The sequence below is a fragment of the Mauremys mutica genome, chromosome 9 (assembly GCF_020497125.1).
Source record: "Mauremys mutica isolate MM-2020 ecotype Southern chromosome 9, ASM2049712v1, whole genome shotgun sequence".
NCBI classification, from domain to species: Eukaryota; Metazoa; Chordata; order Testudines; family Geoemydidae; genus Mauremys; species Mauremys mutica.
Window position 1 is genome coordinate 61,517,518 of NC_059080.1, and position 25,674 is coordinate 61,543,191.

At 41.8% G+C, this 25,674-nt stretch overlaps 1 protein-coding gene across 6 annotated transcripts in view; it reads right to left on the reverse strand.

The window, feature by feature from the left end:
• Positions 1–25,674, reverse strand: part of LOC123376999 (glypican-5-like) — a 654,555-nt gene that overhangs the window by 604,969 nt on the left and 23,912 nt on the right. For 5 of the 6 annotated variants that reach the window (XM_045029334.1, XM_045029332.1, XM_045029331.1 and 2 more), the window contains exon 2: positions 8,334–8,495. The exons of the other annotated variant lie outside the window; for it this stretch is intronic. In XM_045029334.1, coding sequence (XP_044885269.1) covers positions 8,334–8,495 — 162 coding nt within the window. The remainder of the gene's footprint in view (positions 1–8,333; positions 8,496–25,674) is intronic. 6 annotated transcript variants of the gene reach the window in all.

The following is a 25,674-nucleotide window of genomic DNA, read 5'->3' on the forward strand; positions in this document are numbered from 1 at the left end:
ACAGTCTGATGATGATAATGTGATACATGCTATCCCACTCGGACATGAACTATCAGGAAAGCTGTAATTGTTCATATTAGAAAAGAGACGACTTGCTGGTGTTTTCTGGGTTTTTAAAATTAAGTAGAATCTGCTAGATTCTAGAAAACTTCTTCAGATTGGCAACAACTTCAGGAAAAACAAGGTTTAAAAAGAGTCAAAGTTAGAAAGTAGTCAATGAAAACAAAATTAAAAAGAGAACCTGATTTCCAGCTGCTAGAAGCCTGGGGAAAATAAACTAGAACAGTGAAAAGAAGCAGGTTTGACTAATACAGGCATTTATCCTGCTTGTTGGGCCTAATTCAGAACTAGCGTAAGTAACATCAGTAGAGCTATGACAATTTAAATCAGCTGAGGATCTCTGCCCGCCCTCCACTTTACATAGGTGCTGATGGATTTCCCAAAATTAGTTTCAATTTTATATTCACAAAAGAAGATCAGGACCTCAGCGATACAAGTGATCTTCTAGCCACAGTTCAGATAGCCTTACTGCATCCTAAAATATGCAGGGAGTCTTGTGCTGAATCATATAGAAAATGAGTGGCCAAACTGCATGGGAAGCATGTCTTGTTGGAAACCCAGGCTCATTTGTTTTCTCCGAAGATAAATATTCTACCAGCCACAGTAGGAGAGCTCTGGAAATGCCACTGCTCTCTGGATCTGGACTATCAACACACAACCTGACTGGTTGAGTGTCAACTTGTAGTGTTAACTTATTCTTTTTTTCCCCCCAATAAATAAAAAATACCATCCAAACTATACAAAATATTCAGTTCTTCCAGTTTGGACTACATATAAGCCTTCTAAATACATGTTATTGCTCTGTACTAGACTACAGTTTTGTTATTGTCCCCTCTATTACTTGAAGATTTATATCACTACATTCAGTAGTGCTGGATGGAGTATTTTAAAACACTTTCCTTGCATTCATTGGTGTGTAGTAAATTACCACACTGACACAACAGCCATTGTAAAATAAGCAACACAGAGTAGACAAGCCACACTTTTCTTCTATGGCATCAGAAGTTGCAATCGTTTTTCATATGAAAATCTGTCAGTTTGAATTTAAAAAGCTCAGAAAGAGAGTCATGTACAACTTCTGACAATGTACTGTATTGCATAGGCTCCCAGAAAATAATCCTATTGCATTCCACAGCCAAACAAATACCTCATTCCATTTGAAGAGTTTGGAGGTCAAGTATGCACAAGATGCACACTGCAGGGCAAGCTCAATAGTCATTCGTTCACAATGTGATGCTCCCTGGCACAGCTCAAAGGTTTTTTAATTTTACATGTTCGGAAGATAAAAAGGTTAGAACTTCAGGGAATATTGGACACAGCAACATAACAAATTATACTTTGCAGAGAAAAGGATACGGATCAGAAAGAAGTTTCAACTTTTACTCTCCATATGTAGACTAAATTGAAAGTATTAGTGAAGCTGTAATGGGAAGTTCATAATGCTTATGTATTCTCTGTCTGTTTCTTGATGCACAGCGTGAGAGGGAGGAAATGAAGAAAGGAGGGGTACAGTCATAACACCGAGGATGAATAACTTCAATGAAGATGATCCTTCATTCAGAATCCCAAGCCAGTGTCTAATCCATTGTTCTACACTGCATCTCATAATGGACAAGACTGGGGCTCAGGAGACCTAGAGTCTATTCTTGGCTCTGCTACTGGCCTGCCAGGTAACCTTGGGCAAGTTACTTCATCTCATCTCTCAATCTTTAAAATGGGGAAATGATAGTAATATTTGTCAAGTGAGATCTATGAATTAAAAGTGCTATAAAGAACTAGGTGTTATTATTAATAATAAAACAAACAGTAGTGGCAATATGATGCTTGATGTAAGCAAATGTATCTTATACCTGTGAAGATATAGTGCCATCCCAACTGGTAAACATGAGAACACCACAAAGGTAACAGGAGACAAAAGACTATGTATGCTCATCATGCATAAGATGCCAAGGCTAAAAGGAATATTCCAATCTTCCTTTTAGACAAATATTTTTTTTAAAAAATAAGAACTTTCACAGCTACAAACAGAGATAATTTGGCCCATTTGAATGGGATTGAACCATGTACAGGAGAGGAAGAGAAATACTCCAATGTAGCCTCTCCCTGGTCTCTCTCTGTAGGGAGTCCTTTGTTCAACAAGCCAAAACAAAATTATACATCCTGGCCAACTTTCAGCTCAGTAGGTCAGTAGCGTACAGGACTCTGCTTAGCAGGGTCATGCATGTGGAAAGGGGTGTGCAACAGTTTGTCTGGATAAAAGACCAAGTATTATGAGATTACAAAAAACTATTTAAAAACAAGACTCCTACTTCTCTATTATCCAGCAGTAAATAATGGAAACCACAGGCAGGATTTTTTTGTAAATAGCTCATTGATTTTGGATGGCATCCATTCACCACACTGTGCCTACATTTCATATAGTAATTAACTACAAACCAGAATGTATTTCTGCAGCCAAGTCTTTTTTTGTTTTGTAAATTTCATTGCATGTCAGCTTTGCTAACCAGTTGCCCACATTTCAAGCTAGTATTTCCAAGCTCAGTAAAATATGTGTCAGCAGCCCTATGACTCAGCAAACTCATATGTAGAATGCTCATTTCATAGGCCAGCCAGGAGGCTGGCGGTACTGGCTAGTTACATTACTTCTTTCTTAGGCTGCCAGCTGTCATGCAGGCAGGGACACCAGTGACATGAAGATCCAGCGCCCATTGATTACTGCACTGTCAGTCATTTTACTGTCTGCACTGAGAAAAGGCCAGACTAGACCTGGCTTTTGTAATAAGGGCATAAAGTGGGAGGCAGAGTGGTCTAGTGGGCAGAGCGCTAGCCTGGGAGTCAGGAGTCCTTAGGTCTGAGCCTGGTTTGCCACAGACCTGCTGAGTGATCTTGGGCAAGTCGCTCCATCTGTCTGTCCCTCCATTTTCCCTCCCACTTATTGCCTGTTTAGATCACAAACTCGAGGTGCAGGGGGGGAGGAGGGGGCAGGGACTGTCCCTTAATATGCATACCGTCTCAGTGGGGAATCCAGGCACTCATTATTAACAATACAATAGTAACAGGGCATCGCTCCACCTTGCATTTCCCTACTTTGTGTAGGGCAAGCCATCCTCACAGCCCCTCCAGACACCTCAGGGGTGAAGGGGAGGAAGGGCCAGGGAATGGCACCAGCTGTGAATTCCCCGTGCGTCAGGGCACCATGGGAAGAACTGTACCCGTTGACTCAAATGGCTCCTTCTTTACAGCTGTGTCTGATAGGACAACAGAGCCCTAAGGGGGGACACACAAAATCTGGAGGGGGGGACCCAAATGTTAAGTAGTAGGGCTGCTTTGACACTATGACCCACAGAATAAAAACATTGCTTTATGGCCAATATCCTTTTGTTCACACAACAGTGTTTCATTCAACGCCTGTGAACATCTATTTCCTGTAGTCTGTTGGGAAAAGTAAATAAAATAGGAGAGAAATATGACAGTGAGAAACCAAATTTGTCAGAAACTGTTAGACTCATACAAAGCATTTTCTGTCTGCTCTAACACCTGCTAATTTGGGGGCTGAAAATTGGTATAGGGTTTCAAAGTACATTGTCCCGCCTCTCCCCAGATATCATCAGCCAAATGAATAAATTACTAGCAGTTGGATTCTCGTTACCACAAATTAGCCTCACCGTAAGATGACAGGAGCAGAGCCAACCTTCTGTGGTCTCATACAGAGCACCTGTTAGCATTCCATTGAAAAGGCACTGAAGAGGGAGGGCGGGTTTCTCTCTGCTGTCTGCACACAACAAAGCTTTATTGTCAGACTATTGATACCTCTTCTGACAGCAACTTTCAGTCTTCACACTCGCACTGCTTTTAATCCATTAACAATGAATCCAAGTCATCTTGTTTGGAACTCTCCCCATGAGGAGTGCGGGGAGTGAAGGGGAGGGTAATGGTGGCCAGGAAGGTGTCAAATAATGTGTAGTATCACCACAAGCAAAACCTGTTGTACTCTAACCTACAGCAATTCAGCTGTTGAGTTGCAAGTTGAAGAAAGGAATGCTTAGCTCAAAGAAGGATATTCTGTTATCAGCATAAATTAAAGAATGAAAGGCTTTGTTAGTCGTAAGGTTGCATTTGAGATTCTGTTCAATTTAAAAGTAAGAAAAGGACTAGTTGGTCATCCCAGGCTGGGGAAGGAGGATCTGCTGGACAGTGGGGTTGAGGGATGGGACGGATTAAACTTTCCCATACTGCGTATGATAAAGTACAACCTGATAGTGGCAAGGAAGTTGGCATGCTGTGATCCCTATACAGGGGCGGCTCCAGGCCCCAGCACGCCAAGCGCGTGCTTGGGGCAGCATGCCACGGGGGGTGCTCTGCTGGTCGCCGGGAGGGCGGCAGGTGGGTCCGGTGGACCTCCCGCAGGAGTGCCTGCAGAGGGTCCACTGGTCCCGTGGCTTCGGAGGTCCACCGAAGCCGCGGGACCAGCGGACCCTCCGTAGGCACGCCTGCGGGAGGTCCGCCGAAGCCGCGGGACCAGTGGACCCTCCGCAGGCACGCATGCGGGAGGTCCACCGGAGCCGCAGGACCGGCGACCGGCAGAGCGCCCCCCGCAGCATGCTGCCGTGCTTGGGGCGGCGAAATGTCTAGAGCCGCCCCTGTCCCTATACCTGGCCGACTCAGACCTGTAAACATTCTATTCTATTTATTTGTTACACTGTTTTCTCCACTCTGGCCCACTTGCTTGTCCCATCCACCTTCTACATCTTCTCTTTTAGACTGTAAGCCAGGGACTGTGGCTGGGACCATCATTAACAATATGTCTGCACAGCGGTTGTGGCTTTTAGACTTTTCCGTGATATAACATGTTAAATAATAAATCCAGGAATTTGCCCATGAAACCGTTACAATATGCCATATATACAAAGACTTTTTGATTTTGCATCATCTCAGATACTCAGGGCCTGATTCAGATGATAGGGTGTCTGTCTCTTTCATCACCGTAGAATCCAATTACTGGTGGTGCCTTTCATGATCCAATTGGCCAGTTGACAACAGCCTACCAGCATCCATCCATCCCCAACATTACCAGGAAAGGTGTCTGCCAGACCTGTAGCCAAGGCCAAGTGGTCCCTTTTCCTATTCCACTCAGATATTACAGCAACAACATAAGAGGCAGGAACACAAGCTAAGACATTTGCAGAATGTGAAAGTTTGATTTATTAAGTGTTTGCACTAGCACAGGTTTGCTCATATTGCAAAATTTAAAGAAAAAAAGGATTCAGCAGTAGTGCTAAAGCTGTCCATATGTCTGAAATGGGCACTAATCCAAAAATAACAAGTCTGTCCACAGATGTAATACATTTAATTGAGTTTTATACACTAATTATTTTGCGTGACTCTGGCAGCTGTTAAAAATAGTTCTAGTTCAGCTTTGACTGCAGAATAATTTAAATACCTGTGTGTTTTTTTTAAATAAAAATAAAATGAAGTCTCCTGAGTCCAAAATATAGACAACCTTTTGGGGTTCACATGCATGTCAGAGAGAGTATTCAGTTGAACTCTCTTCATATTGCCCTGCTTGCATCAAAATCTCCTCTCTAATCAAATATCCAAGCCTTCCCATTAATACTCTTAGAATCCAATTACGGCCATCTAAGTAAATGGGATTTAGCCTCCACACAGCAAAATGAGAAACAACATTGCCCAACTGGGAGGGTTTTTAAACATGCATTTATCATTTTAACCCAGCACATCGCTTTTGGGTCTAACTCTCATATGTGCTAAGCTCTGGCTGAACTAGTCTTGCATTCAAGTCCAATTCCCACTGACTCCCAGCAGGAGCAGAGTTCGTCCAACACTAAGCCCTTTTGAAAAATCTCATCCTAAAAGCTGTATTATAGTTTTAAGAATCACGCTCACAAAGTGTGCATAATACAATGGTTTTGACTTGTGGGAGTGTATAAAAGCATCTGAGGCTTATTTTTCCCCAAAAGTAGGCAACAAGGCCTACTAGCGAGCTACCCTCTAAAAGGGGGAGATCTTGTAAAACATTGAAGAAGGCAAAGAAACTTTCACAAACAGTAGACACCCTCAAAAATAAGCAACCGGAGAAGTGGCAACTCTATCTTGACTGATGCTCTATTGCTTCTACAGCACCAAGCCTGAGGAAGACCCAAGGCCCTTTAAAACAAAGTTTGTTGAGACAAAGTTGATTCATCTGTTTGCAGCCCTGACCTTTTATAATAATGCAAAACAGCAGCAGAACAAAATGGAAAAAAAGGACTGAAATAATTCAATACAAAGATCTCTCTTGGTAAGCGTCCTGTATCTTACCACTCTTAGCAACAGAATGTCACATGAAGAAAGGAACTTTGGTTTTGTGCAAAGGAAAGCCTAAAGAACAAATGAAGCTCTTGGTGCAACAAAGCAAAGCTATATTATCAAAAGTTCTCACCTAACCTAGATAGAAGACAGTCCATAATTTACAACAAACAACCTATTTGACCATTTCTAAGAAACGATTGGAAATTTAAGCTACTTGAAATGTCCAAAGACTCTTTTCCTTTCCTCAAAAGGCTTCATCAGCATCAAGCAATAAAACTCCTGGCTTGACCTAAGGGGTTGATAGGTTAATCTATTCTGACCGTATCTTTATTCTAAAACGATACTGAAAGATCACTTGAATCACTCACCAGCATTTAACAATGCCGATGTATTTCCCCGATTTAGGGCTGCGCAAAAGGGCCTTGCTACCAGATTTTAAAGCCATGTGGGCTATTGAAGCATTTTTCAAGATCAACTGTGAAATAAAGTAAAATGCCATGTCTCTCATGTGGTCCCCGTCCTGCTCTCACCTCCCTCCAGCTTGTAACATCCAAAAGTAAAAGCAAACTTTTAGTTTGTAATCTGACTGTCTTTTTAAGCTTTCAGCATTTGTTATGGTCATACTTTATGCCAGTGGTTTTAAACCTTTTTTCATTTGAGGACCCTTAAAAATTTTAATGGAGTGCGGACCCCTTAGGAAATCTTAGATCGTCTGTTGACTCCAGAGTTCATGGACCACTGGTTGAAACACACTGCTTTAAGCCATTTACTAATTTCTATATATTTTAAATCATCTTTTTTCCCTCCAAAGGCAGCATCTAGACAAGAGATCTACAAATCTGCTGATAACATTGAGTATAGCATGATGCTCATTCTATTAATCAAATGAATCCTGGTCTAGTTTAGTATATTTTAAGTTCTTTTAAAGGCTTAATCCTGCAAGGTGCTGAGCACTTGGGCCCAAATACAATAAAGCACTTAATTGCAGACTTTTTTTTAAGCACAAGTAGTCCAATAGAAATCAATGGGACCACTCACACGTTTAAAGTTAAGCATACGCGTAAGTGCTTTGCTGGACTGCCAACAGTGTTCAGCATTTTGCAATATAAATCCTATACAAGCATTTGATTTTCTTTAGTAATACTGTGAACAGAAGACACCAGCCTGAATAAATCAATCTCCAGATGAAAGACAAATCTACTTGTTATTAAGATAACTGTCACTCCCTTCAGAGCTCAGAGGATAATCTTTCGAATGTCTATTCCTTCATGCACTCACATTTAACTGCGTGCCACGACCCTTCAAAAAGGAATCAGGCTTCAAGTGACTCAGTAGTTTGTGAAACATTTTAAGGCATTAGTCAGATGAGAATTCTCTCTCTGAACTGTATCAGTGATCAGGAAGAAAAACATTTTATTCTACTTTCTGTGTCTCTACGTCCCTTGGCACTGAGTGGGAGAACTTAGGTAAAAATGTTTGCAGTGTTGTTGTAGCTGTGTTGGTCCCAGGATATTAGAGCGGTAAAGTGGGTGAGGTAATATCTTTTACTGGATCGATGTCTTGAGAGAGACAAGCTTCTGAGCTATAGAGCTCCTTTTCAGGTCTTAGTGTCCATCTGCCATTTGTGCCTTGGAAAATCCCAGTCTGTCTTTTTCAAGCCTAGAAGGTAGGCCCAAGTTCAGTTAAACACTTCGGCATTTGCTTAAATCCATGTCTCGTTAGTAGAGAATTTAAACATGCACATAAAGTAACACACACGCTCAAGTGCTCTCCTGAATAGGGATGTTTTCCTGAATCAAGGCCATAGAAAGCTGAGGGACAAACAATGACTCAACATCTAGCAGAAATGATAAAAACACAAGTGAGAGAAGCTTGCCTGCAATTATATAGTAGAAATTAAATAATGTCTACAACATTATCATGCTTATTTTGTGGGGTCATGAAGTTTCATGTGTGTTTCCTACCTTGAAAAGCTGTGATATGACCAACTATCATATATTTCAGTTCAAAGTTCAAGGCCTGGATGTTCTGAGTCCTCTCTCTCCGAACAGCTGTCTGGTAGCTTTCTTCCATCTTTTTAGTGCAACAGGTTGGTGCTCGATGCTGGCAGATCTGCAAATCCGATTCTTTTGGAAAACAAAAACAAAACCAGAAATGGAAGAATTAAAACTACTTTCTAGATACATACCATACAAGTAAAAGAAAATGCATTTTCTTACAGTCAAATTACAACCTAGGAGCTGGATGTCCTACAATAGACAAAACCCATAAGGAATGAAACACTGAAATTGAGTTAGCACTTTAAGGGCTCTAATTTATTATATTGTATGTCAGTGTCAGCCAGATCTGAATAACTTCACAGTGTCATGTGCTCCCACTCTTATGTCATAACACTGTTAAAAGCTTGTCACTTATTCCATCATTGGTTGATGCTGAGTGTCATGATGAAGCACTAAAAATCACAACAAGCTAGAACAGCACACACAAGAGGCACAAAAATCACCTGAACTAAAGAGCTAGATTATATTAAGAGCTAGATTATAGTACAGTGATACCTTAAACCCACTATATTTAAAAGAGCAGTATTTCCGCTGGAAACCATGAAACAAAGTGTCAGCCCAGAAGAGTGAAATGTGTGTGTCAAATTCTGCTAGGCTGGAGTAGGAGTTATGTGGCCCATAGGTGCTACTGCAACCTGTTTTTTACTCCCAGCCTTACATTCAGAAGCCTCCTTACTAATAAAATAATAAATTTGGGGGAGTTTTGTTTAAATAAAATGTAACTTTAAATATTGAGGGACAAATTCTGCCCTGCCTTACAATGCAACAAAACTCAAGTTACATTTTGCTTTGCAACCACAGAGAAAGTGACTCATTAAATTGTGTATAAAAATACAAGTTTTTCTGAATGAGATCTGTCTGAATTTTTTTTAATCCTTTTATGTGTATTTTATGCAAGTTCAGTATTCCTGATTATGGAATTTGCACTATATACAGTCATGATGGATATTCACAGGTTATGTACTGTATTCATAGCGATAGCAGGTGCCATAAAGGTCGATAAAAGGAATGGTAATAGAATACAGATAAAAATATCTTGGTGATTCATAAAATATATTTTTCCAAAGAAAAAGCAAGAAAGAACAGAGAAAAGAGGAATAACTAAACACAGAAAATACTGGTGCATAGACAAAACATTTTACAAAGAGACGCATTCCCCCTCTCAAGTATGCAATTTTTACGTAAATTCAGAAGGTTAAGAAAGTCCCTAGAAGAAAAACTGCCTAAAATGAGTGGTTTTAGGAGTTAACCTCCCCCGCCCCAGCAAAAAAAAAAAAAATCTTTCAATGCAAAAATAAAACTTCTGCAGATCAGGCAAATCCTGAGTGTAACCAACTTTAGGAAACGTTGCAAAAAATCATCTTTTTTCAAAAACAAAAAAACAAACAAACAAAAAAAACAACCTTTCCACCATAAAAATGACACTCACAACACTGACTCCTCCTTCCTAGTCTTACCTCCCCCAAAAAATGAAATTAATAAAAATCTTAAAAAAAAACAAACAAACAAAAACCCTCCCCCACCGCTGTATCCCAAGCAGAGTTTTGACCTCAAAAGGAATAAGTGCCAGAGACGCCATCAAGTCCATTAGGACTTGGCTATTGCGATTGATTTTACTTGGAAGGTGTGATAGATATGGCAATTTCCTGCATATCCTTGGGAGACTTTATTGAATTAAGATTAAGTACCTTTGGGCTCTGCTGTATGAAATGTAAAGTTGATGTAATACTGTGGGCCAGGATCGCATGTAACCTCTCTCCTCTCTAGGGGAGAGATGTGAAGTGAGCGCTGGGAGTTCAAAGGGCTATATTGAAAATGTTCCAAGCAAGAATGGACTTCTGGGAAAATACATGTGAAGTGGATTTCCTGGGGAATACATAGGGGCAGGTGAATGCAAAGTCCCCGCATCTGGTTATGCAAAACTCCAGCGTTTTCCAGCTACATGAGGCGGACTGGATCATTGTCTGTGGATTTACACTGGAGATCAAAGGCTCAAGCTGTATAAGGTGACAGCCAAACTGTCCAGCCTCGGTTCTGGGTCTAACTTTGAGACAGTCATGAACTTGTAGCCAGGGCAAAACCCAGTTGTAGGTTTTCAAGACCAGACACCTCTCAGTGCCTGGAGTTAGGGTGACCTCCGGTAAGTTTATTAGCATGTATGTAGGTTTTAAATATGCTTTCACCTAAGAATAACTGTGCTTGCATTAACTTAGAACTGTGGGCAATAAAGTGGCCACAGCCTCTGGGGAGAAAGCAAAGTGCAGATGAGCATTTAGGTTGCCTGGTTTGCTGGGGCCATCACGGTGTAAATCCAGGGAGCTGTGTGGCCTTAAAATCCCGCTTTGCAAGGAGTGAGACACAGGCGTCTGCCCAAGAGAGGTGACAGCTGGGAGCGAGAGACTAGAGTGGGTGCCTTTGAAGGACCATGAGAGGGAATACAGGTGCAGTTGGCCTGCAATTGTGACAGAAGGCACTTAGCTACTATGGTGGTGGGCAGCAGGATACACCCTTAAGACAGATCTCTAACATCTGCATTATTTTCAATACATACCTTGTTTGAGAAATATAAATATGGTTTAACTTTAAAAGTACAGCAAGTGAACAAAAAGAAGATTTGTGTCACTAACTACAGTTAATAGGAATTTTCAAAAGTGCCTACGGGTATGTCAACCCTGCCAGAAAGAACTTGGGCACCAAGTCTCAGAGCCTAGGTCAATTCACTCTGGCTTGGGCTGCAGGGCTAAAAGTAGCAGCGTAAATATTCCCACTCAGGCTGGAGTCGAGGCTCCGAGCCCCTCCCCCTTGCTGGGCTTCAGAGCCAAGGCTCCAGCATGAGTGAGAACATCTACACTTAGCCCTGCAGTCCGAGCCCCACCAAGGCGAGTCAGTTGACCTGAGACTTGGCACTACAGGTTTCTCTTTGTGGTGTAGACATACCCATTGTTGACCAAAAGGCACTAAGACTTTTGCTTCTAATTCATTTACACACTTTTTGAAATCCCTCCCTGGGTAACTAACATTCCATCTCTGACAAATAATGAATGAATAGGACTCCAATTTGCCAAAGGGAGCCATATACACAGATTTCAAGTGGGATGCTGTGCATCTGGATCCCTTTAGAGAATCAGGCCCAACAAAAGCAATACTTGTTAGTATTTCACAGACTAATTAGTGCATGAATATGAATATGAGAAACATAAAAAGTGCACAGTATACAGAAGCATGTCTGCAGGAATACATGTTTGTTGCTCATTTAAATTCAAAGTCCATTGAGTGACTCCCATCATTTTAGAAAATACAGCTGTTTTCCACTCCCATGTTCACATGCACATGGATTACATATATTTCACGGACAACATGACTAACTTATGGGCCAATTCTTCATATTGATGCCAAGAAAATGAGCTGTGCACACAGGTAAATGGAAGCAGGGTTGAGGAATGAGAGTTGGGTAACATTTTCCAAAATATCTAAGTGACATAGGAGTAGACCTGGCTGGGAATTTTCCAATGTTTTTTCCATCAGAAAATGCTAGTTCATTGAAACCAAAATCATTTCCAGGAAAGAACTGGTTCTTAGATCTCCCCAAAATTGAAAAAAAAATTGAAATAAAGATTTTGAAACTGTTGAAACAAACTCATTACTGCATTTTCAAACTGAAAATATTTGTTTTTTCTGTCTGAAATGACACTGTATTGAAATTGTCTAGATTATACTAAAAAGGTAAAATAAAATTACAAAATTTAAATTGAAACAAAAGCTTGAAATTATTGAAATTAAACATTTCAATTGATAGGAGCTTAAATGTTTTGGGAATTATCGATTTGCAAAAAAGTTTATGATTTTGACTTTTTGTACTCATTTGGGATGAGAATTTTTTTTTTAATCTCAACAATTCTTGGGGGACAAGAGAAGTGTTTGCTGCCCAGCACTACTTTGGAGCATGAGGGCTTGTCCATACAAAAACGTAGTTTGCGGCAGGCTGGGGTATAAATCTATCCTGCTCTAGTTGCCAAGCAGTAAGCATCCATGTGGACCCTGCCACTGTGCATTAAAAATCCCATAGTGGGCTTTAATCTCCTCCCACTTCAAAGTGGGGTAGATAAAAAATCACCAGGAAACTTTAACTGCATGCAGCAAGGTCCATGCTGTTAGTGTGCAGCCAGCTAGTGTGGGGTAGATTTACATCCCTACTTGCTGCACACCAATGGTATGTCTATACTACTCACTGGATCGGCGGGCAGCGATCGATCCAGCGGGAGTCGATTTATCGTGTCTAGTCTAGACAGCGGCAGCAGTCGACTCACCGCAGTGAAGACACCGCGGTGAGTAGATCTAAGTACGTCGACTTCAGCTACGTTATTCATGTAGCTGAAGTTGCGTATCTTAGATCGATACCCCTCAGTGTAGACCAGGCCTATGTGTTTGTATAGATGAACTTTAAGGCTCATTGAAAGTCAATAGGACTTAGGTTCCTATGTGACTAAGTCACTTTTGAAAACAGGACTTGGGCTCTTTTGAAAATTGTACCTAATATCCTTAGCTCCAAGCTGCTGTTACTCAGGATTCTGGACTCTTCCCCTTAGCTCCCATAGTCCCTCCACACAAAGGTGTTCTGAACCCCTGCTCTGGAAGGGCTCAGATTGACAGTGTATGGAGTTTGAGAACTAAAACCCTTCATGCCACCTCTGTGCTCATCCCATAAAACTGAAACATGGCATTTCTGTAGGTTATGCACCTTACAGGCCCATGCAAAAGGCCGGAGGATTTGAACCAAAGCAGCTATCTGGAAGAATCTAATGTCTCCTTAAGAAAGCTGTAGGAAGCCCCAAGGGAAGCTGCTCTCCTGGAATTCCTCACTCAGTAAACTCCCTGGATGAATGCTGCGGGAAGCTGATGATTAGGTCTGCTGATTCAGAGCTGAAAGGATATAAAAGGGATTCTTAAAAAGCAACAGCACAAAGACCCTGAAAGTTAAGAACTTGATGTAGAACACAGAGTATTAAAAGATCAACAAAACGATCCTTTAGTCTCCTAATGATACTTTTAAGTCAGTATTGTTATCATATAGCAAGTTTGGCAGCTCTCTCTTATTTAGAATTAGCCTTGGGGGAGAACCTTTAGCCCAATTATAGAACTCTAATATAAGCTTTCTGTACTCTACATTCCTTGGTGCGGAGATTAATTAGAGATGATTAGCACTGTCCTGAAGACTTTAATAATGCTGGAAATATATATAATAATAAATTCATCCCATTACATCTTAATGCAAAACACAGTCTCCATCAATAAGGCATACGTGTGGGAAGGAAAGCACTGACACCCTGGTGACTGAGTGGCAAACTGCATTAACACCACTGAGACAGGCTCAGGAATACATATCAGATTTCAGACCCATAGCTGCTAAGGGTGCTGGGCAGGTGACTTACTAAACACAAGTATCAGAGGGGTAGCCGTGTTAGTCTGGTTCTGTAGAAGCAGCAAAGAGTCCTGTGGCACCTTATAGACTAACAGACGTTTTGTAGCATGAGCTTTCGTGGGTGAATACGAAGACGTGGGTATTCACCCACGAAAGCTCATGCTACAAAACGTCTGTTAGTCTATAAGGTGCCACAGGATTCTTTGCTGCTTTTACTAAACACAGCAATCTGTTCTGTTTGATAAGGGACATCACAGCCACATGATTGTTCCTAGAGCTGAAGTGGCTAAGCCTTCCTTAAAAAAAATCTCCTCCAAGTGCATTGTGAACAGTCACTAAAATAAAGATGCTCTTTTCAAATTACAGAGGTAAAAGAAAGGAAGAAAATTGATCAGTGATGACATTTCAGTGACTAGCACCCATTAAATTCTCTCTAGATGGTATATATGCTTTTTCTATACTTTCTGTGTATTTACTGTACCATCTTGCATACCATTGTGGAACAGGGAAAGACCATGCCTTGTGCTACACTTACGGCATGGATTCTTCAGGGCTGCTTAATGGTTGGTAATATCCTTCTGAAATGGTGTGTCAGTCAGTTAATCATGGTGCAGGGATACTGCACAGTCACTGACCCAGGGGAGCCATGTGAAACATTTCTCAGAAAATATTTGTTGAAAGCTATTTTTGAAATTCAGCGTGACCATGTTCATTGAGTATATAGATTCCCCTTCAACAAACCTTTGAGCTACCCTCGCATCATGGCAGTACACTGTCAGGCTGTTCAACAGAGTCTGAGGAGCTGAGCAGTAGCCAGCAGACCTTTGATCAGTGCAATCCACAAAAACCATTCTGAAAATGCACTTGAGAGGGGGACAATAGGAGTGCTACAGAGCTAGTAATATAGCTATTCATCTCCTTACCCATCTAGTTTTCTGTAGGGTCACTGATCACCATGGTATCACAGCACCTCGGTATCTTGGAATCAGCTTTTGGAATTGAGCATCTTACTAGCTATACATGTACTTCTACCACTTTATATGCACCATTCCCAGCTTGACAGTACTGTTTTCTAATCACTGCCTGACATTTTAACATTCAGACACTTAGTTCATTTAAAACATATCACATGGCCCTCTTTGAGGGCCACGTCCATGCCAAACACCATGACAATCCTGCTGAACAGGAACCAGCCAGGCCGTCACATGCCTGTTCCTGTCTCTTCATCTCTACTGTGAGCAGAATGTGGGGTGGAAGGAGAATGGGTGAAAGTGCCAGGCCAGCCTTTGACTCTACCAAAGTAAATGGAAAGCACGCACATTGCAAGCATGCACAGTGCTCACTTCCTGAGGTGTGCACTTATCCATGGAACAGGGCAGTTCTACTGCACATGCATAGGCTGCAGATTTCAAGGGCTCAGAGCTTTCCAAAAACAAACCAGTTTTGTACAGTATTTTAAGTCAAGCAGAGTGATTAGTCCTCAGGGTGCCATGTACATGCTATACTTCAAATGTCAAACTACAGCTGGTTTGCAGCAATACAGGGTAAAAAAAAAAGTGTGGTTAGATTGTGTTTGGGGTTGTTTTTGTTTTGTTTGTTTTTTTGGAAGGGAAAAGCATTTTTCTCACATTTGTTGAACTAAAAAAATAAAAATAGCTCAAAGGATTTTGCTCAAACTTTAAGAGAAACAAATCACTTTCGGGCAGAGACCAGTTATGGTAAATTTCAACCCCAAATATGAATGTTTTGGAAAGTTATGAAACCAAGGGCTCCTATTGGACATTTTTCTGCAATCTTAAAAATACTTAGCATGCACAAATGTGCAACTGCTATTATTAAATACACCCCAGCAGCAGCAGACTAAAGCTATATAACCAGATCTTCAGTTGGTGTAAATCAACATAGCTTTATTGAAACCAGAGGAGTTGTGACCATTTATGTCAGTTGAGGACTTGGACCAAAGGTCAATTGAACTCAGAGATTTTTGCCACTGGCATGAGCAGAACCAGTTTTTAAGAGGTATATGAATAGGTCCGTGAATGCTAAAATAAGGCTCATAGTTAGGAATGAAATCTCCATGAATCTAAATCAAAATACACCCTCTCTGAAAGGTATATGAATATTCATTTTGGTGCACAAGAGTTTAACCACACAATTTTCATTAACATCAACAGGAGAGAAACGGCCAGTGCTCTGCGAGGATACTGAAAAAGCTGTGTTCCGAAGTCAAAGGCCAGATCCTCAGTTGGTGTAAACTGACCTAGCTCTACTGATTTCAATGGAGATAGGCCAATTTACACAAGTTGAGGCTCGGACCTATAGTTTTTACAGTGTAAAGTACTCCTGTGTTGTCAGTATCAAAAAGCCAGCTCAGTGTAACCTCTCTGTTCTGCTATATTTTGACAGGCTTTTAAAGCAAAATTTCCAAACAAAACCCTAATTCAAAGCCTAACTTTTAATATTGTGCAAACTTCCCCAAAGACTCCTAGAATGACTAAGATTAGTAATACAGGAAGGTGCGAACTAAGTACCTTGCATTCAAATCTGGCTGGGCTGAACAACAGCCAGCGTTGTGTCTTTCTTGGGACTCATCCATGTGGGGCAGCTGTTGCCTCAGCTCCAGGAAAGGTCAGCAATCAGGAGAAACCAGTTTAGATTAGGAGGCTAAACCCAAACAAAAAAAGAACGTTTCCAAACACTGCTCCCTAAATGATTACCTCCTACAGGCACAAAGCCCAAATTAATACAGCAGCACTATGGAAAGTGCATCCCCCACCATCCCATACTAGAGCCTGCAGAGAGGTTAAACTGGACAAAGGAATTGCACAAAGGTATGGGCAGAGCCATCACAAACTACTACAACGCCACTCATGATATGCACCCAACACACAGAGGAACAAATCCCCCCCCTCCCACAACAGGAAGCAGGGTCCCTCCCCAGCCACTAGCTCAGACACTGCACTTTGTGGGTCTAGGAACTTTGAAACCCTGATTTAACTTTCTCTGCTACTTCTCCTGCATCCAAAGAAAGAAGCAGAGCAGTGTCCTCCCCAACTCCGCTGCGAGGAACCAGTACACATCAAAGCTATGTCTTCACTGCATGCTAAGCACAGGTGAGGCAATCATAGGGTAAGCGAACCTGGGGTAGCCTAACCCATGCTAGCATGACCACATTGAGGTGCTCTCACCCCATGTCCGCGCTGGTGCTGTACCTGGCTTCGACAAGCAATACAGGCAATTGGGCACATATCCCAAGATTTCTAGCACAATATTGCACCGTGCCACTGCTCACATTCACAGGGTATTGTGGGACAGCTTGGCCGCTCACTCTAGGAACTGTGGGAGGAGATGATTTCCTGACAGGACCCAAGCTGGCATGCTGTTATGTGCCCTAGGGATGGATCCCACTTACCCTGATAACTGGGACTGACAGCTGCAGCCTTTTGTGGAGACAATTATTCTTTTTCATGCTAGATGCAATGCCCCCCACCAAAGCACTGAAGTCAGTTTTCAGATCCGACTCTCTTCCTTTCACGGAAACCCTATTGCACAGATTCAAGGACTGCCCCACACAACAACTCCATCTTAGACTTTGCCGTTAACAATAAATTGGGTCTGGCCAGGACTGAGGAGGCAGTTGACTGCAAATTGCAAAATACTCATCTTGAGGGCACTACCCAGGGTGTGAAATTAAATAAGAATACATGGTGGTATTCATTATCTGCCTCAGTTTCCACACTTTACATAACATAAGAACACTTTCAGCTGGGATCTGAGCCACAGAGACATTAAGTCATGCCTCAGTTTCTCCAGTTTCAGCTGGGATCCTGGCCATGACAACACTGATCTGTGCCTCTGCTTCCCCACTTTCAATGGCCCTTGGCTCCTGTCTCTACGTTCCCTATCAGCGTTGGATCAAAGGTGTTTGATTTGTAACATTCTGCCTAATGGCTGCCAAGGAACCAATGGTACCCCTTATTTTCCAGATACTAGGACCTGGGAAATTCCAGGTTAGTGATGCCCAACTCTGGGAACGTCCCTTCCTCTCCTATATTCTTCTTTTTCCTACTGGTCTGTGGTGGTGAGGGTAAAGCCCAGTCAGTCCCCCAACCCTCTAAGAGCCACTTATAGTCCACTTCCAGTCAGAGAGCTATGAGCAGAGATTGGAGGACCATCAGGTCCCAGCTAGTGTGACCGCATATCTTCACAAGTACCTTGGGATAGCAATACACCTTCACAGCTATAGCCCTATCAGCTATAGCTCACGGAGCAGTGGCTAACTTTCCACATAGCATGGGCAGAGGTGCGCGGATGTGCGACCATGGAGCATGTTAAGGGCAACCCCGTGGTTGAGCCCAAATTAAGTCTGCCATGAAGACAAGCTCCAAGACATAGGCTGAACCTCCCTGCCTCCAAACATCATAACATGCCTTTAAAAGATGGGGGAAAAGGACTCCCTATTTGCAACCCCACTTCCCACTACCCTAGAGTGGAGCTTTACTAGCTTTGTCCCGTCCCAGAGCATAGCCACAGCACAGGTGTGGTGGAAATTTGCCATACTTGGGGCAAGGTCATGGGGCCACCCACCAGTTAGAGAGCCCCCTAGCTCCCAGGTGTGAGTAAGCCAAGTTTCTGCCTTGCTAGTGTCCCTTCTAGATTTTCGGTGGTCCCCTTCTTCTGGACACTTGGCCCTACAGCCAGGTTGCACACTGTTGCACCTCTTTCATGGTACCTAAGTCCCACATCCAAAATATATATATCAACCACTGTACTCACACTGCCTACAGGCCTTCCTTCCTGGGCTTCCCACAACATAAACCCCTCACTCAATTATTTCCCACTCTGAGTAACCCCACCAAAGTCCTGTTCCCATCTCTTACTTAGTCCCTTCCAGGGACCTATTTTAGGCTGCCCACAGAGAGTGAGTCTCAGTTCCTTCCTGGTTCTTCTTGGGGCTCCAAGTCCTCCTGCTGTCCCACCTCAGGCTTTCTGCTGAGCCAGGAGCCTCAGCCTGCTTCCACACGAGTCTCCCATTTCCCAGCCTGCCTGTCTGTTCCTCCCTGAGGACTTCCTCCTTTATAAGTCTGCTCTCTTTCCCAGGTGCACCAAGGCCAATCCCAATGAAGACCATAAACTCCCCTTTTGTAGGAGCTGGATTTTATAATGTACTATGAGAATTAATGTATGATTTGATTTCATCCTGTCGGCCACCCTTTTTGAATGGCAGAAAGGAATGACAGACCAGAACAATCCTTATGAGTGATTATGGTCACCCTTTTGTTTTAGGATAAGTTATAATGTCTATGGTTTCCTATATGTATTACAAATTAGGCACTCTAGTTAAATATACATTTATTTGTTTTAAGGTTTAGTAAATAAGAGATAGGATTCTCTATTGTGTCTATGTTAAGTAGATTAGAGGAACATTGAAGACCCGGGTCTCAATGTAAATTGTCTTGGTTATTGACTGTAAAACTTAGCAAGGTTTAATTTGCAATGCCTTTTTGCTCGATATAAAATACTACTGTTTGTATTCTCAATCTGTTTGTGTGAATGAGGAATGCATGCATCAGGAAAAGATAAGGTGTGAGGCCATTGTTATAGCCAGAGTCAAGGAAGAAGGAGTGAAGAGGCTTAAAGGACATCAAAGAATCATCAACGCACACCCATAATGAAGGGCAGGTTGACAACCCTGAGATGAAGGCTGGCACCCCTAAGGACAATTGATTAAATTAGAACAAAGGACAGGATGACCCTCTCGGAGGTGTATTGGGATGTTTACACCAATTAAGAAGTAACCAGTCACAAACTGACACAGCAAAATCCATAGACTTCAACAAAGGAAAAAACCCTATAAGAGCAGGGTGCTTGGCCATGGGACTTTGGGTTCCTCTTGTCACACTCCAGGAGCATTGGATCACGACCGACAAGAGCCCAGCTCCACACTCGTGCTCAATCTAACTGGCCATTAGATTGACTCGAGCTACAACGGACTGGTAACTATGAACATCACTGGCAGGAGGGAGGGAGGGAGGAAGGGGGAAGAGAGAGAGTGTGTGTGTGTGAGAAAGAGAGAGAGAGAGAGAGACTAAAAAGCATATGCTAACTGTTGTATTCTCAATAAATGCTGTGTATTTACCTTCCTCTATAAAGATACCGTGTGCTTTGTATGAGCATAACACTTTCCAGGTTTTGCAAGGCTGTCTTAACAAAGAACCTCTCCATTTCATCAGTCCTTTCATGGGTCCTGTTCCCTTTTACCTAAACTTCCCTGAGGGAGGGAGAGGGTTTACCCTTTCAGGCACAGGACCCTGAACCAGCCCTGATACACACATCTGGTGCACTTCACATACAACTCACCACCACAAAGTCCCTCAGGGAATTGAGCAGTCTTGCCACTCTCTGTACAGTATATCTGTCACATCATGAAATCACCATGACAGCCAATTAGGCAACACCACACCTCTCGGCCTCACCCAGGCATCTCATAGCATACCATATTTTCAAAAACACAACCAGGATGCTTTTGTGAAGGTATTTTTTATGGCTGTGAAACAATTATACAAAAGTACATTAAAAAAAATCAGCTGCATACTAGTAGTGTCACTACTCCCAGTTTATTATGAAATACTGAACATGTACCATTAACAGCCACTCTGAGCAACAAAACAGCTTTGATAGCATCTATACTCATTTAACTTATTGCTTCAGTACAAACACGTTTTTACACTGGACACTTATTCCATTGGACTGCTTTTTCCTGGTAAACAAAGAACAAATTGCACCCATATAGCAAAATGCCTAGAACAAATGTTCTGTAGTTATAAAACCTGGGATATTTAATGTGTCCTAGAAAAAATTCCTGAGACACTATGAAAAATTGTGTCTGTCCCAGGAAAAACCAGGATGCATGGTCAATTTAGGCATAACAATAAGAAACAAATAGGATATACTAACCAGCCAACAGGAAATGCCAACCCATCAACAGCTACCTCTGATGGTCCCAAAACACCCACCACCCCAGGAGCTCAGTCTCATGCTGATCAACACAAGATCTAAAGTCAGTAAGCCCTTTTGCCATCCATGACTTGCTTGACCTGATCTGCATCACAGAAACCTGGTTGGTTGACACCAAGGACTGATGTTAGTGTGCTCTCTCTTCCCCTTGCCTCCCGGAATATTCATCAGACACACAGACTTAGGGAGAACAAATCTGGAGGTGGAAAGATCAGTCTTTTTTAGGCTGAACTGTAGGGAAAGCTTGCTTAAATCAAAACCCTTAAGCATTTGTATTGTGATAGGACCTACAAGCAAGCTAGCCAAGTCCAGGATCCATTGTGAGAAGTACTGTACAAATATACAGAAAATGGCAGTCCCTGCCTCAAAATTTAAAGTCTGAAGAGTACACCCAGCAGGCAGATGAGAGAAGCAAGTGGAAACACTTTTGCAATCTTAGTAGACTCTTCTATCAGCCTTAAAGATTCTTAGAACTTTCAGCATTGCCAACCCCCAGTAATCAAAAATCATGAGTCAGGCCCACTCCTCAAAATACCATATTGACTTAAAAATCATTAGATTTAAAAAATAATAATAATAAATTTGGGTTAGTTTTATTTGCCTTTTGATTTCTGAGGCCTCATTCATGTTTTCACGCTTTCCTCCACAAAAGCTAGAAACATACAAATTTAAAAGATGAACGCTGTGATTTTCATGTAATCACATGACTCCAAGAGCTGGGGCTCTAAGAAAAAACAGCAAATATCATCAGACTCTTAATCAAATTACGAAAGTTGGAAATAATGAATTTTTAAAAGGATTTTAACAATATTTTCAAGTAGACAAGGCTCTCAAAGTAAATTAAGCACGCCAAATGGCATGTTTGTATTATCTAACAGTCAATAGTTCACTTACCAATGTTTAAAATGCATGCAGTGATTTCTGTGAGGATCAGTTGTGCCACAAGTAATCAGGGAACTCAACAGTCATTACAACAGATTAATTACTGGACAACCTTGTTCATTTGCAAAATGAGTGGAAAATCCATTGTGAACTGCTGTTGTTAGCAAAATGGATCTAAACCTGTAAAATTTCACACATGAGCAAAGCACAGAATAAAGGAAAGGCAATTAGAGTGGGGTGCCTGCTCTTCCATGGATCCTCCTCCTCCTGGACCAGTACAGAGAGCTCCCAGATCTGTTTCAACCTACTTCCACCATTGTGCCAAAGCAATCCCTATATTAACCTGATCAATATAAAGATTACATTAATTATGTTAAAAGAACAAGTTGCAAAAGCCAGCATTCGATAGTTGGGAAGTGGCAGAATTAAGGTTTCCTGTGCCACTCAGGTACCCTTGTGCGCATAGGCATTATCACACAGCCTGAAAGGACATGATCACATACTATTTTTTCCACAGGACCCGTCACACCCTATGTGACATTAATGATGGAATTTCTAATTTTTTAGCACTTGGCTTCACATACACACTTTCTTCTAATGGAGGTTTTTGGATGTGATTTCTTCTGTTTTCTCTAGAGCTTTAAAATTGGGGGGGAAAAACCAAAACCCCATATCATGTGGAATCTGGACCCCAACATGGGTCAGCAGCAGAGCTGGGATCTTAGTATTTCCTTCCAAATTTCAATTCCCTGCTCCAAGGCATGGAGCAGCTAGAGCTGTTCATTGAAGTGGTTTATAAGAATTGTTTTTAACATGGGCAAAACAATGCATTTTTCCTTAGTTTTGGTCTCAGAAATGGCTGAACCATTTTTGCTGAAATTCCATCCTGCCCCCTTCCCCTCCCCCCCCAAAAATAAAATAAAATAAAATAAAATAAAAACCAGCAGCCTGAGGCAGACACCTGGCATAGAAAATCTCACACTGAATGGTTGTTTGATGAAGTTATAAGCATCTGAAAAGAGTATATGGGAAGTGTGGGACAGCCTTGAAACATAGGTAGTGCTGCCTATAAACAGAGTCAAAGGATTTTCATTCCAGTGAGTTTCCCTACATGTGAGCCCGAGGGGGAATGGAAGGGTTAGTCCACCTCCAGATTTGTCCTCCCAGAGCCTGAAGAGCTTAACCCTGGCTAGATGAGAGGAGCTAATACCAGGGCCAGCCAGCCAAATGTTTGTGGTGCAGAGCAATTCAAGTGACTCTTCAGTGATAAGATTATGGATGGTGAATGGCTTATCAACCCTAGATCTCATGAGACTTCATGGAGTTATAGTGACTTACTCCAGCTGAGGAGCAGACCCCCCCCCCCATGTATACAAGCATTGCAACAGGAATCATGTGCAAAGTGAATAGAAAAAGCAGCATGTTAATTATTGTAATACCAAGATGTTTCTTTAACTTTCCCATAACGTGTTATGAGACAAATTCCCAGAACTGTGACAAATCAACTGAAAAAGTCTGATTTCATTCTTGCTACTCTATGTCTCTCTGTATCCACAGCAGAAATGCTATCCTTTGACATATTTAAAAAGCACACACACTGTTTCTTACAGCAGCACAATAAATCTCTCTCTCTCTATGCTTTTTAGGACCGCAGTCAACTAATGGCATTATATTTCCTCTCTCCAGTGTGGGGAAGCATATCACCGTCACAGTGTACCAAGAAAAGTGCCACAGGAAATACATGCAGTGGAAATTCTAAACTAAAGCACACATGTGTCTCTTTCCATGGATTAGTGTTTATAGCAGAGTTGAAGCTTTGATTTTTTAAATGAAAGAAGTAGATTTCTAGCCTTTCTACTTGCAAAGAAAATTCTCAAGTGCAAATCAATGAAGGTGCATCTTTCTAGTGAAACAGGGAGACAAAATGAAATAGGTCTGAGAGGTGTGAACTGCTTCATTCATCTCAACTCTGAAGCCAAATAATAATTCAGATGTTAACACTGTTTTACCACTGACAGACAATCATTTCAGCAGGCTCTCCCTGCTAATAACATCACTTGCTGTGATAGGATTCATTTGAGGGGGCACGAGGTGGAAAAAATAATTTTCAAGCTACATATGAGTTAAAGTTCTATCATATATGTCGTTTTTTCTCCTTTTGGTCGTCAGCACAGGAAATCTATGAGAAGAGTCAGGGCTAAAAGGGAGGTGAACACAGAAGAGGATTCTAAAGCAACTGGAATATCTTGGGGGGTGGGGGAAGAGAATGATCTCTAGGGAGAAAAGGACAGATCTTAGGGAAGTGATGGAAGACTGTTTTCCCAGAAAAGGTAAAGCTCACTGACGTTAAGTCCAAGGGTAGGATTTTCAACATTACCTAGCAATTTTGGGGGCCTCAGCTTTTGGTGAAAACCTTAAAGAGGCATAATATTCAGAAAATGCGGTGCACCTCCCTTCTGAAAATGAGGCCCCTTTAAAGGGATCAAGTTTGAGACCCAAGATTTGAGACACCCCAAATCACTAGCCACTTTTGAAGACCTTGGCCATTTGTTATTTGAAGCTAGTCACCAAAGATAAATATAATGTATAGAACAATTTATCAATTTATTACATGTTTTATTTGGAAGGAGTATACTTTAGAAAAGAAAAATCCAGATTTTTCAAAGTTGGTAATTAAATTCCAGGGGTCATCTGTTTGGGTTTTTTGGAAGAGGGGAAGGAGGAGGAAATTCTGCAAATCTGGGGGCATTTCCACAGATTTCCAATGACCCTAATCAGGATCTTTCTACACCAATAACATCAGCAATCACACAGTACTGAACTAAAAATCCACAGCTGATTACAAACAAGTTTCAAGGACTCTCTCTCTGTATGTGGCTGATTCTGAAAATTAGTTGATCATGCCACTGTAACTACTTAGAATAGCGGGTAACAATGGCTCAGTGTAGCAAACTCTCTGGGCTTGGTTTACCACTGCATCACGCCAGTGTTTTGCCAGTGTAATTCCACTGAGATCAGATGGAATCACTGATGTAAAACTAAAGTAATGCAGTGGTGAATTGGGCCTATTGTGGCTAAGATAACATAAGCCCACAGCAGACAAAAATGGGTGAACACACACCCAAAGACGCATAAATTTGTTCATCATTCATGATATATAAATGTATTATCACAACTCTTAAGAGTCCCAGTTGTAGACCAGGCCTCGCTTCTGCTAGACGCTTTACAAACACAGAACAAAAAGATGGTCTCTGCTCCCAAGAGTTTACAGTCTAAGTGGAGTTGTTTAGAGATTAAGGACATTCAAAATGGCTACACAATACATAAATAAACGCTTGCAAATCTTGTCTCAGCAATTTGGCACAACACCTTAATCTACACCTTAGAGCACTGGTAAATGAGGAGTAGAGATGACCGAGCAGAGTGCCTTGCTCTTGATTGTGATATGCTGAAAGGTGCTGTACAACTGCAGAAGACTACTGTGTAAGCAAAGCCATAAAGTTTGCTACAATATCATGAACCACTGCCTAGAAACATCATTTAACAGCCCTGGTAGTCATTCCTAAGAAACTATACAACCACCACAGTTCTCAGTTGCCTCTATGCCAGTGGTTCTCAAACTTTTGTACTGGTGACCCCTTTCACATAGCAAGCTGCTGAGTGTGACACCCCCTTATAAATTAAAAACACATGTTTATATATTTAACACCATAAATGCTGGAGGCAAAGCAGGGTTTGGGGTGGAGGCTGACAGCTCTCAACCCCCATGTAATAACCTCCCCAACCCCCAGTTTGAGAACCCCTGATCTATGCTGTATCAGTTGTAAGAGACATTTCACATGAAGGACAGGAGGGAGGTATATCCTTATCGTCTGAGGTTTTGGAAGCACAGGTCTTAACCCAACAAGCATTCAAGTCAATAGAAAG